This window comes from Megalops cyprinoides, chromosome 2, assembly GCF_013368585.1.
Source record: "Megalops cyprinoides isolate fMegCyp1 chromosome 2, fMegCyp1.pri, whole genome shotgun sequence".
Classification (NCBI taxonomy): Eukaryota; Metazoa; Chordata; class Actinopteri; order Elopiformes; family Megalopidae; genus Megalops; species Megalops cyprinoides.
In genome coordinates, this window is record NC_050584.1 from 22,659,495 (window position 1) to 22,673,419 (window position 13,925).

At 38.1% G+C, this 13,925-nt stretch overlaps 1 protein-coding gene across 1 annotated transcript in view; it reads right to left on the reverse strand.

Annotated features, from left to right (window-relative positions):
- The window catches only part of LOC118772866 (BTB/POZ domain-containing protein KCTD1), a 29,749-nt gene extending 21,151 nt beyond the window's left edge, over positions 1 to 8,598 (reverse strand). The window contains exon 1 of the mRNA XM_036521506.1: positions 8,525 to 8,598. Within this exon, the coding sequence (XP_036377399.1) occupies positions 8,525 to 8,533 (9 nt within the window). The 5' untranslated portion in view covers positions 8,534 to 8,598. The remainder of the gene's footprint in view (positions 1 to 8,524) is intronic.
- Between the last annotated feature and the right edge of the window lie 5,327 nt (positions 8,599 to 13,925).

The following is a 13,925-nucleotide window of genomic DNA, read 5'->3' on the forward strand; positions in this document are numbered from 1 at the left end:
CCACACCAGGGTTAGCTCTTTCAATCCAATATATTCCACATGCTCTCATCCCGCACACAGTCCATTCCAAGTACAACTCACTTAAGGAATAGAGCATTTCAAACTGAGTATCATTTTCCAGTCAATATACCAAGCTCTATATGACTATATCTGGAGTCATTTTGCTGGAGTACATGCAACGGTGACTCTAACAAGAAAGTCAACAGGGAACCGTTCAAATACTCTGGTTGGATATGCTGTGTAATTTGGCAAAGTGTGGTGCATTTTATAAATGCTTTAAACATGACAGCACAGTAATTTTACCTGACTGACCCACAACATCATTTTTCATTGCATATCCAAATTGGTACTTTCTGCAAAATCCTCCAAGTGCATGTGTACAATATTTTAATGCTGTTTTTGGACTCTGCTCAATTACTAGAGTTAGGGTCACAAGTGTCAATGTTAACACAATGTTTATGTATGTTGATAAAAACATTAACAATAATAATTTTCAGCCATTTACTCTGTTTGGCTGACATGATCAAGTGATGCCAAAGTCAGCAGGTTTGCAGCTAATTTTCTCCTTTTCTCCTTTCCAATCAGTCATCTAAAAAGAGAGAGATGCTCATTACCTTTCCTTTGTCTCACAAAACGAAGCCATACCCCTTTAATTTAACTCTTTTACTGGGAAGCATCTGGGTCTTACCTGTCCACTTTCTTTATTGTTTAAACTATATATGGAAAAGTATGAGCTGTGACAGATCTTGCACATATTCTATCCATCACTATATTTTGTATGTGGTGCTTGCAGTGAAAGTGTAAAGTGAGAAAAATTAATAAGTGAAATCATGAAGACACGACAGCTACATTTGTTGGAATAAGCCCAAAATTCTTGTATTTAAATGGTATCACTGCGAAATCCAGCGTGTTACCACTGGATCAACATTGAGGGATGTGCAATTCAGATATGCAAAATTGTTAGAGTTAAGCTTTTGTTCCATTAGTCCGGCTTCCAGGTATGTCACCGGAAGATTCTCACTCTTAAAGAAAATATCAGAAAACAAAACAAAAAAATCATTAGCCTACATGTTTTAATTCTCGTTAACAGGGCTGCCTTCACACCTAGATACTCAATTAGCAATTAGCCATCCTTTGAGAAGAGACCTTTGCCGTGAAGCCTGATCCCTGCCTGATTGCTATGCGGTTTGTGCAGATAGTGATAACAGAAGGCAGAATACATGTATAGTTTTAAATTTAATTTTATAATGATTTGCAAGGCAGAAGCCCTGCAGGGGGAGAGAGAAAATAACATGCCCGCTCTTCAAAAGAAGATCCGCGCGGCGCACACGGTAAAGTGTGGAGGACTGCGCTTTGTGAATGCAGGTAATTTGTTCCCTGACTAATCTACGGAGATAGGAGTAAGTTCTGAAAACCACTTATACAAAGAACAAGCGTGCTGTGTCAAAATCGGCTATCCTCAGAGGTTCGGCGACCCGGGGAAATTAACACCAAGGTGTGATTGCTGAAGCGGCTCCAAAGGAGCCAGGGTACCATGAAAGAGCGGGAGGGGAGAGAGAGCCTCGTATGCGTGAGCGCTTTGTAGCCCGTCCACTTCATCGGAACGCCAACCACTACAGTAGTCTCTCATTTAAGAGTGCCGGGAGAAACACTCTAAGCTCTGAAGCAGTTTTTAATGAGCAAAAAAGTAAAAAAAAAAAAAAAAAACCGTCCTAACATTAAAACTTAACGGTGATCTTACAGGTTTACGTCGATGAAAATAAATGTGAGAGATGAAAATGAATCTGTATTAAAGAGTGGCGTGAGCTCATACATTTTAAAACGGCGGGTTCAAACGTGGTTGCTTTACTGCAGGTCCACTTTTAGGAAGGGTGGGGGCGGAGCAATTTAATCATTTGACAAGTAAATCCAGACCAACACCTGGACACTAATTATCACTGAACAGGTAGGTCAAAGTTTGAACAACCTTATTAGTTCTGCCTTTAAAATCTTACTGTTTATTTCCATGATATGAAATGTTAATGATAAACAGAGCAAATTAAGACAATATTTACAAATTTACAATACTATGTAAAACTATTCATTTATGATTTAAGAAACAAAAGTTACATGATGCTGGTATCTACACATGTATTGCTCAATGTGGAAAAATGATTCAGTGGGTCCAGAGACTTTTGACATTTACAAAGCTGCACTGACAGACCTGGACAATTTACATTCAGTTTCTGCTCGGGCAGGTGGAGCCACCATGAAACAAAGGTATACATGACAGAACTGTTAAAAAAAAAGGACATGGAAACTTACTGCATTTTGCATTATTCTCATCATTCCAGTCAAAGGTCTTAAATGTTACATTTTAAAGGCCTCCCTACGTTCCATCTCTTTTTTTAAAGTAATGTCATTTCCCCTCTAACTGTTAACGTGCTTTTGCCAACCTTGACTATGCTCTTTAACCCAACATAAGTATATAGCCCACACTATTCCAGACGTGTGCAAATCCAAGCTGTAAAAGTATCACTTGGACATTACACACATCCCAACCCAGTGCTTGGAGTAAATAATAAGCAAAACAAATGATTCCTGTATTTTTTGTTTGAGAGTTAAATTTTGAGTTCAGACAAAAAGGCCTGAAATAACAGCTGACTACGGTTTCAGCAGTGCTTTACAGTGCTTTAAGCAATCCCATGTGTTAATGGAAGCATCCCATATTAAAGCAATGAGGCCTTGCCTAAAAATGGTTGAAACAATGTTGCGCTTGTTTATTCTGCATCAACTGGCCAATTTAGGGTAAAAGCATGTGCTTTTAATCCTTGTCTGTACTGTGCGATTTTATGGAAACAAACCTACACCAGTACTTTTACCTCCCAGAATCTGTGGGAGAACAAGGACCTCTAACAGTGCTTATTCAGGAAAATACAAATCTAATCAACACTTAACGAATTCAGTACTGTAAGTGCAACTTACTGAGACAGTCATTGACTATCAGAAATTAGAGTTAACTGAATTTTCTCAAGTCATGGTTCTTAAATAACATCTTGTTTAATCAGGAAGCTTGTAAATGGTAGCCTTCAGAGTAGAGATGCGTATTGGCCATTGTGTTTTCCTTTAGCATTAGTTTCTAGAATACATGGTTGGAAATGAGCATTTGCCGATCACCTGCAAGGCTGCAACTATAGGGAGGAAAAGCAGGGTGAAATGCTTTAGGACTTGGAGAAATTTTGAAATACCATGACAACTGCAGTGGCACACCATCCAAGAAAATTACAACACACTTGGTCTTAAAACACTAACAACATGCACTGTGCATAACAAGCCTTTCCACAATGATATAATACTACAGGAACTGTATGGGCCCGTGTTGAGTTCCTGCTAAAAAAAAAAAAAAACAGTACAACACAAGTACATTTTTAATACAGGTAGAATTGGTCATGAAAATCAGTGTTCTGACATTTGACCAATGCAAAAAGGCAGTTTTGTGGTTTCAGGAGAGAAAATTTGTACATATAGTTAAGTACATACAAATCACGGCTTTGTGGCTTGACTTCGGCCTGTCATGACAAGTTAAAGTTGCTACATGAAACCTTTTCTTTTGAACTGCTATGTGAGCTCTTATAATTTTCATGTGAAACACAGACTTTACAGGAGGAATAAAGGACTGAGACATGCATGCTATAGGTGCAAGTAGAGCAGTCAACGGCTTCATGTGAATGTAGGCTAAATGACCATGTGGGCAGGGGGGTCATGAGGCTGGAGGAGGGAAGGCAGCTCTCATTTTAACCTTGATCAAGGGAACACCGAATTCCCTGAACAAACCTAACCTCTTACACAAAAACTCCCACAAATAATTCCATGGAAATGTAAAAACTGAACCAGTATTTCATCATGACATCACTTGTCAGAAATCAGTATGAACTGACTTTTCTCATTTTTTACCATTTTATCTGTGGTATATTCATCTTTAAAAACTGGATGGAAAGACTAACTTCATGATGTCAACTCCAGACTCTTTGCTATTGCCTACACTGTTAGTGAAGAAGAACCTTAGCAATCAGAAAGCAAGCACTTCCTAGAGAGAGAATTCCATCTAAAGCCCCATATAAGTATTCATATTCACTTTCAAAAAAGCTTGATTTAAAACAAAACTACACCCTCTAACAGGACAGTGGGTAGAGAACTGAATGTGTTGCATTAAAGCTGAACTTCAGGTTCTTAAACAGTTTGTAATTTCACCTTTAGGAGTCTACAATACAACTTATGTCCAACTACTACTCCTATTACTACTAGCAATAATACAGTCATTATTAATGATTGATTCCAGCTAGGCTCTAAGTAGGCTGCTTGCATTTTAGTAAGATCAAAATGTACAGTAAATACAGCCAATGAAACTACTCCAGAACCTCAGGTACACATTCAAAAAGATAAGGGGAACAGACCAATGTCCGGCCCCTTTCTCCCAGTCCCGCAAACCCCTTTCTCATAGACAATAGTAAGAAAAGCAAGGCTGTATGGTAGATGAAAATCTAGGTAGCAGTCACAGCATGCTTGGTCTTCATTATGCACTCCAGACAGTAGGGGCTTAACTTCAGCATTGCACTACAGATATCTCTCAATTCCACATTTAATCTCATACATATGCAACACTTGCAATAAGACAAGGATTATTTCTCAGATGTAGGTATCTATGCCAAAGTCCCCACTGTTGCAGGACTTTCAAAAGTTATAAGGCTGTATTTCAAACGTTACTGGATGCTTAGTCTCAAAACACTTTCCATATTTTGGTCGAGTATAGGTCTTAAAATGTGATGCAGATGTATTCTTCTGTAGCAAGACTTATCCTTCATTTACAACAACTGGACAGAAAAAAATGCTGATGGGATCCAATGAACAATGCGTCAGTCTATTCTGGCTACGCCAAGGTCTTTCTGATGATTTCCCAGGATCTAGAATTTTTTTTGTTTTTTTAGAAAAAACATTTGCTCCACAGTCAGAGTCAGATGGGCAGTGCACCAGCCATCAATTGCGTTTTGACTCAAGCCTTATCAAGTGAATGTGGAGGAAACCCCACATAGTGTTTGAATGACAAATCACTCCCCCGCTCATCTTGTTGAAATGACTGTATGTATCACATGCCATCAGATTCACATACACGATGCAGAACACGACAGAGTCTTATGGCCTTAGTACACAAACGGTCTGTTTTTTAATCAACAATTATACGATTTTCCCACCGTTTTTCTTGTGCCCATAGAAAGGCAGAGACTAATGGACTCACAGCCCAAAGACCAAGTTTGAATATGCACATATAAACACATTTCTTTCCTGGAGTAAATAGCAAGCTGTCACTTTAGTTTAATGAATTCAACAATACATTATTAATAACATGCCAAACAACTGGATTGCTTGGGGCAACAGATTCTAGAGAGTTGAAAAGTGTTTACTCTACAGTCTAAACTATTCAAAATTGCAAGAAAGACGTGTGCAACACTTCAGTGTGTGTAGTATAACCATGATAATGAAAAATTATATTTTATCATTAATTTTCAATAATGTTTCATTGTTCAGATTCACAGGAATTTTAATGTCAGTTCTTGGCTTGTTCCTTCCCAGTGTCTGTGTTAGCAGGCAAATTTGGCTTAGCCAAGTTTCCAAATAAAAGCACTAGTGCCAGTACTCTCAGCCTTTTACCTGAGAAAAAAGCCTTTGGTTTTCAATTGCCCAAGGACTTTGAATGTTTCTGGGCACTGGCATTCCACAGAATAAGGCCTAGCGCCAGTACAGCCTTGTCCTTCATTTTCAGCAACTAATTCAAGCAAGTTATATTTCTCTATGCTTAAACAGAATCATGAGTTTTGCAGTCAATGAAATTTGTGATATTCAAGCACCTACACAAATGTGTTAGTCAAAACTATGGAGAAAGTGCACGGTGATTAGACCATGTAATTTCTATTCCAGTAATCAAGGAAATGGGCATCCCTGAAAATTTTTGCATGTCAACAACACTCACTCTGAACAACCAAAAATTCTTGCTCATTCACCAGTGAGGACTTATAACTCAGTGCATCATCGTAGTATGATATCTTACGTAACATAATGGCATAAAGTCATTTCCAAAATGACAAAATGAATGTGGATGGTACAATGCTAATGTGGCAATTCATTTTCAAATCACTTATTTTAAACTTTGCAATGTAGTATTGGACAAGAGATGCTAACTGTAAAACAGAAGAAAAAACAGTTTTCTCATTCAGTTTGTCTGGCTGGCAAAGCTAGCAAACTGACTTCAAGGAAGCAACATTCAGCTTTATTTGTGCAAAAAATAAACTACTTGGGTAACTAATTTGGACTTATTACAGAAGTTACATGATGTATCTATGAATTGATCACTTAAAATTAATACCCAGTGGTCCAAACAACATTATGGATGTCAAGGAAATGTCAAGCAATTTCTTAAGGTTTTGATTTTGCTACTGTATGTGGGGGCGGGGCCTTGAGGGGGCGGGCCTTATTATATTCTTGAGTACCACACAACCAACTGTACTTAAATGACAGTGATTCGGGTTCGCGACAAACGAAACTCAGTATCAGTAAAACCATACAACCAGATTTGACCTACATTCAAAGTCGGTGAGGTGGGCGGATCAATTTGCATTGACAATCTATTGGAGAAACACAGCGCTGGAATCAGGTGGTGTTCTGGGAAGGGAGGAAAGTGTAACAAATGTAAATTCTGAAGTAAAATTTCACATTTTTCCACTCACCAGTATGTCACACAGAAAACAAACACTACTGGAAATAACCCACAATGCAGTTCTTTACGTTAAATAATGTGCAACAAATACTTATTTTTCTCCAGATATAAATTGTAATATTTCAGAATTTAATAAAAGAAACAAATAACAGCAACTAGACAAATGCATTCTCTCTGAGTCACAAGACTGACCCCTAGTGTACATTCGCAATCTTTTCTTTGGGCATTGGCTATTGTTGCAGTCATGTAACTGCAACTTCAGCTACTACGTATTAACCTTTCTCTTTTCGAAAGCCAAGACTTATACGCTGTGGTATATAGTATTGGACTGTATTTCCAAAACAAAATGGTTTAAGGATGTCGTTTACTTAACTGGTCGGGACAGTCAACTTCAGCACACGTTTAGCTGTTCCCCAACTTTTGTGTCATACACAAACTACAAATAAAGTTTCACGTATGCATTTGCAAGCGGATTATACTACTGATAATTTCTTAAATGTTTTCCTGCACGTATCATCTCAAGTTCAACAACGGAACGTTTTCTCCAAGGGGTTCCCAGACCTTAATGAACTGTCGTGATTGCAACTAGTCGCTCTGCTGGGCTAACCGTAAACTCGAGTGAATTCCTCACTGTAATACTGTACGTCGGTATTTCTTCCTAGCTAGGTAGCTAGCTAATTAACTCTGCTTTGCTTCGCAGCATGGAAATACGTTCGGGTGCATTTCGGGTTCAACTAGTGTGAACTGATCAGATACCGAAAGATCCCAAACGGCATTTAACCATGCATACTGGAGACAAAATTAATACACGCTGTAATTTTTAAAAGAGTCACGAAAAACCCCAGCTCAAGCATCGGTCACGTTCCGGTTTCTTAAAAAATCCAATCGTTTCAGAAGTCACAATTTTCAGCGACACTATAAGTACCACTCTCTATCAATACAGTGTAAAACTCAAACAGTATCCATGTCGGTATTTTGGTATCAGTAAAGACTTCGAGCCGTAATGGGACGGAATTTTATTTTCGCCATTTGTATGGAACAGGAATGAAACGAAATCTTGTAGCAGAGTGACTCTCAGATCACGCTCTCGGATCATTTAATGTTGAGTAGCATCTGAGAATCCCAGCGCAGGGGTTTGGTTGCCCTCGCGCGATCGACTCCCCCACAAGCAAACACGAATACATTTTCTCTTGGTTTACAAAGGACGGGGTCTCATTACAAAAAGACGGTAAGTACAAAGAGGTGATTCATGGGTTTTGCATTGACGTTTGTGGAATAGGTACCTCCTGTGTTAACAAAATAAGAAAAAAAAAACCCTCCGGCAAATTTACTCCACCACAATGGCGTCTTTCTTTAGCAGATCAGGGGCATTTAGGAACTGAAACTGGCATAAAACAGTAAAAATTTGGGCAAAGCCTTCAACGAAATCTGTAAGCACTGTTAAAATGTGAGGTTTAAGCGCGCTCCGTAAAAGAACAGCCTTTTCCCCGAGCTCTGCTAGCCAGGAGCCAATTCAGACCGAGGGCGCAATGGTTCTTTTCGTAGGTCGAAGTATTTTCTTTGGAGTTATAATCCAAGCTTCTCGAATTTGATCGTCAGCATTTTAAAACTGATACCGTGATTAAGCGCCACGCATTCCCCAGGAAGTGGTTAAATTATTTTTGTTAGAACTGTGGCGCTTCTCTCCTGGCACATGCGTAAAAGCAGCTGCGCCCTAAAAGTCACAGCCATACCAGCCTCAGCAAATAATAGCAAACCAAATTTATCAGTCCTTACCTGAAACATTGATGAACATCAAGGGTCTTTTTCACCTCTCTTTTTCCTCCGATTTCGTTCGCGATCTGCTTCCCTCGCTACACCAGAGAGAAATGCAATAGCTTGGCTAAGGTAGACAGAACAAAATACAGAGAATACTTGCTGCAGGGCTTCGAAACCCCTTAAGGCAAAGATCAGGATACAATTAGCTCATGCCTCTACCCCAGTCTAAACCAATCTGCAAAATAAAACTTCAATTAAATTAACCGATCAGAGGCAGTATATCGGCCTCCTTCAAAATTGATGTAATTTTTCTAAATTTATATATAAAAAGATCCAGCAAATTTCTGCATAAAACAGTCTCACTCCTGCCTCCAACTTGCCTATTGCCCTCCTCTTGCACAGAAAAGCTGATTTTAATCGTTATGATTAGTTTTGATGTAACGTTTCCGCAGGCGATTTCTGCAAATGGATGGAGTGTTTCTTTGGCGGTAGGGGAAAAGCAGCAGATGATGATAATTATATAGATTGTTGCTTGTGTCATTTGATTAAAAAAAAAAAACAATGCATGTATATTCTCATGTCTATTTCATGTACGAGCAGACATTGTAAGTACATTAAGGAGGTCGTGCAACTTGTTGATTAAGATCATCTCGCTTGTAATCAATGGGTGGGTGACAATTTGGAGAGAAATCAACTCATTTTTTTCTCCACTTCCCTTGGCTATGTAACTTCCCAAATGACGTATATAAATAAGCACATGGAGTCTGCTTTGCCCCAATCAAGGCTGAATCAGCGCCTCGGGGAGATGCACAAACTAATTTCGAATGTTCAGCCATGCATAATTTCAAAAGATTGAAAGAGTTCCCGAGCTTTAGTTTACAACCGCGGGAGAATGATATCAGGGGCTATACTGCCATGTGCGGTTTCTGCGGCAGCCGCACGAATTATTTACATTACACAATTAATCTATCAATTAACTATTTTGTATGGCTTTTGAGGGTTAAATGCAGTGACAAATATTAATAAGGAGAATATTAAACGGATTGAAAAAAGAAAGAAACACAATTTATGTTAAACACGACCCAGTCGTTGACATAAGTAACCCGTTTTAATACTAAAATCTCCTTGAGGATACCTTTGCAATTAAAAGAAAATATAGACATATTGCATGTATCAACAGAGCATAGCTATATATGTTTAATCTAGTTTATAAATATATTTTTAAAAACTTGACGGCGAAATGAATGAAGGAAACACGTGGCAATGACCAGTCTCGAAATGTATTTCTCATTAATCGCTCTATGCGCATTGTCTCGGAAGTACGCATTTAATATACGCACGTTACTTACTCTCTATCGCCTCCTGCTGTTCAAAATATGTTTGAGTTCAAAGTACAAGGTGTCCATGCCATTTGAAATATTATATCCTGAATTCCGTAGCATTTATAAGTTTACCTTTTCTTGATGGGGTACTAGCTTTAAAATAATAACATTTATGATAAATAAATAAATAAACCAGATGTAAGTAAAGGCGAAGTTATTTATTAATAACTATCATTTATTTATTAATATTTATTATTAATAATAACTTACTTTAAAATAATAATGTACTCACTCACAGAGGCAATGAATAATGAATGTGTAGAAACTACGGGCAGGGGGCATAGCCTAATTAAGAGAGATTTGTGTCTGTGGCTCCTTTTTCTGTATCAAATCAGAGAATGCTGAAGGAAACTGATCTTCCTGTAGTCGCAAATTTAAATTTAAAGCCCGATTATTGATTAATTATGAGTCGCAAAGAGAGTTAAGGTGGATTCTGAGGCGTTCAGTCAAATCCCACATGGTAGCCTGCACCATTGGCCCCACAGCCAAGCACATAGCTACACCAGTTGTCAAAACCTGCGTTTCCTCTCGTACTGAGCAGGATTACTGTTGCAGCAACACGTCATCAGTACGGCAAGACTAACCTTAATCGGCTGATTGATCAATATCATTCATTCCGAATGTTGATTTAAGAAATGTAGGATGTAAAGTATAAAAAAGATGTGTACTCTATAGGTGAGAAGTATACTTCCCTTGAATTCCCGTTGCTTACGGTTGCCAAAATACATAGCAAAATCCCGCCAGTTTTGTTGTAGAATAGTTTGTTTGCTAAATCATGCACAAAGATTACACATCAATGCCAAGCATTTGGCTAGCTTGCTCATACCAGCCAAATACCTAGTTAGTAATCACAGGAAATATCTGATCCTAAAAGATGATCTTAAATGCTTTATGGTGCATCAGTTCAGGACGCCAATAAAAGATCTGAAAATCTACTGAAATCATGCATTCTTTCGTATTGTGAGAAAATGCCTTAGTATAAATATCCAGCACTAAAACAGTTTTATATTCTATCAAGCGGTTCGCTGTGAGAAAATTTTCAGGCTTCTTAAGTGTAATCTTCGCATGGCCTCTTTGACTTAGAGCAGCCAGTTTATGCGAGTTTTACATTTTGTATTTAATCAGTCATTCAAGCATTTCGTCAGCTTTGCAAGCACCAAACTCACTATGGTTTTCCAGAAACAAAATAATTAACAACAGCTTGAATTTGTTCTGCAAGGTAAGCATGAAGAAATTTGGTTGAAATGAAAAATAACCTGTGCAATTACAAGAATATTGACCAGCTCTGTATTTACATATGAGATGTTCACATATTTGGCCACATGAAAATAGCTGTCTTTGAGTTTCGTCAGGTTCTGTATTGTTTGAATGACATTTTTAGCTTCCAGGAGTTATCCACACATTTTCGTGGGAAATATGTTTTTGATTTCAGAGATACATTGAAATAATCCAAATATATGCCGCGCTTTATGAAATACTTGCAAGAAGTGAAGTCTGCTTGCTTTCCAGTAGCCTCACTCTGTCTTTGTTTCCATATTGTTATGCAGGTTTGAGCATCCTGATCAAAGTGCTGCTGAATACAATGGGTATATCATGCCCCATAGGTAAGATTAATAGTTTCTGTTGAAATTGGGTGAGGCGCTTAACTCTGTTTCAGTCTAGATGCAGAAAGAGAGAAGTCATATGATGTGCATGTGATGTAAATCACAATTTCGTTGAAAAAAAAGTAACCTTAGAATAGGGCTTGGAATAGTAAAATAAGAATAGGAATAGGATCAATTCTTGAGCATAACTTCAGGTAACTTCTGTTCACAAGAGCTGCAGTTTACAATCCATTAATTGATCAGAGTTGAGAATTTTATTTGGTCAGAGTTTTAAGATATATTTTACAAGCACACCATCTGTTTTTCCTTTCATAGTGTAATTTATACTAGTGTAACATTCACAGAGGTGAATCGATTAAATGTAAGTTCATAACATGAGTTTATTATGAATTTTATAAGGTTGTTATTATATAGTGGTTGCCTCAATGTATAAGACAGAGTTGGTGAAAAGAGACTGAAAAAACTAAACCCTTACCTATTAAGTTGCAAATTGATGAAAAAGGCATGGTAATCCAATTCTGAATGCAAAGATTGTACTGTTCAGTATTCAGTAAAAAAGATTAATATGTGTTTACATGCTGGATTTCTGCAGAAACTCCAGAGCAACTATTGATTGGCACCTTATGAGGGTCAGTCATTTTTTAATATCCATTAGATTGTAATTGAATTCCTTCATCGGTGTTTAGTTGTAACTTAAAAAAAAAAAAAACTCAATCAAAACAACAAAAAATGCTCTTCCAGGAGTGGGTGGCTTATGGAATCCTTGTGACTGATGGCTGTTTTATTATGAGTCATTTTGCACATGTGGATTCAGCCTTCATTTGGTCATCAGGATTCCTCGGGTTTACAAAGTCAGCCAGGGTCTTCATATTTTTGGGTTGCCCCATCAGTCCTTCCATCCTTCTGCCTGGCCATCAGAGGAGTGATTTTCCATACATAACAAATTCCGCATGAATTCTGATGGAACGTAGCACAAATGTTACCCTCACTGGTGCCCAGAATTCTATATATGGTCAGGTCATTGGGTCAAAGGTCAAGGTCACAGAGAATCGTGATACATTTCAGAAGGTTCTTATTGCTTGTGCATTTGCAGTTCTCCTAATATCCACGTCTGTCCATTGTGCTTTCTTGCTGCTCTTTCACACAGTAGATAGCAATATAAGGTTCCCACCAATCCCATGCTGCAGAACATGAAGGCGCTTCTGCTTATAATATTCATTTCTCTGTCACGTGTTAATTGGATATTTTTTCATTAGTTCTAACATCTAACCATCCAATTGTTATTGTGATGGGTATGCATCCACTGTCACTGAAATCTTCCTATCAAACTTTCCCACATGATCTGTCATTTTATGTGACTCAATTGTGATTCATGTTGTATCTTCTTCCCATATTTTTTTTTGTTCTTTCATACTGTACAATGTTAATTTAGCAGAACTTCCAGACTGAAAGGTGTGTATTTTGGACAAGTCATTGTCGTTTGATAATGGTGGTGTGACCCTGCCGCTTGAACCTTTATCTCTCTGCTTGTTCAGTCATGTTCTGTTGTCATTCAATGTGCAGAAAAGGACTTCAGTGAAGACGAAGGGCTGCAAACAGGCAGAGATGACCATCGTTTCCAGACAAGGGTGAGCGAGAGGCTAACACCAGTGCATTCCACTCTTAGTTCTGACTCCCTATGATCAAAGCGGATGTGAATGTTGGAGAGGAGACACGTCTCACTTTTGTGTTACATTATGTAACGCCAGGGCCACATGATTTTGGGTGCTTCCTGCGAGACAGAACTTCAAACAGTGCATAAATTTAACTTCAGGAAATAATTTACTACAGTAACAGTAAACCTTTCATGAGGACACGTTGCATTACAATCTGTCATTTTGTTCATTTGATCAAGAGTTTGATTGTACCCTGAATATGAAATGTTAGATTAAAACAAATTAAAATGAAATCCCTCAAAAAAGGCAAATTTCCCAACCGAATGTGAACCACACACACAACCGTTTGATATGGCAGTTCCATTAGTTTGATAGCTCTTTCGTAAACAGCAAGGAATACTTATAAGTATTCTACTGACACTGAAGTATCATTTGAATAATCATTTTGAAAATAAACCAAATTGACAATGCCTGGGTAGCCCTGGCTTGTTTTACAAGATTCTTTATTACACAGCAGATTTGTGGCCTCTGTCTAAATGTGTCTTGAGGGGTGTTTTTCAAAGGAAATAACAGCTAAGTACTCAAAAAGACACTGTTCTGAAAAATCAACAAAAACGAAGTAAGACGTAAGCACAGTCAGCTTTATACTTTCTGTTTTATTATTTGAAGAGACTTCCTCCACAAAGCGCCGGTGGCAGATACAGTCTCCACATGGCTTGGCCTGAGGGGGAAACTTGAAAGGTTATGTATGACCATAGAAAGTGAGGCAAATCAGAAG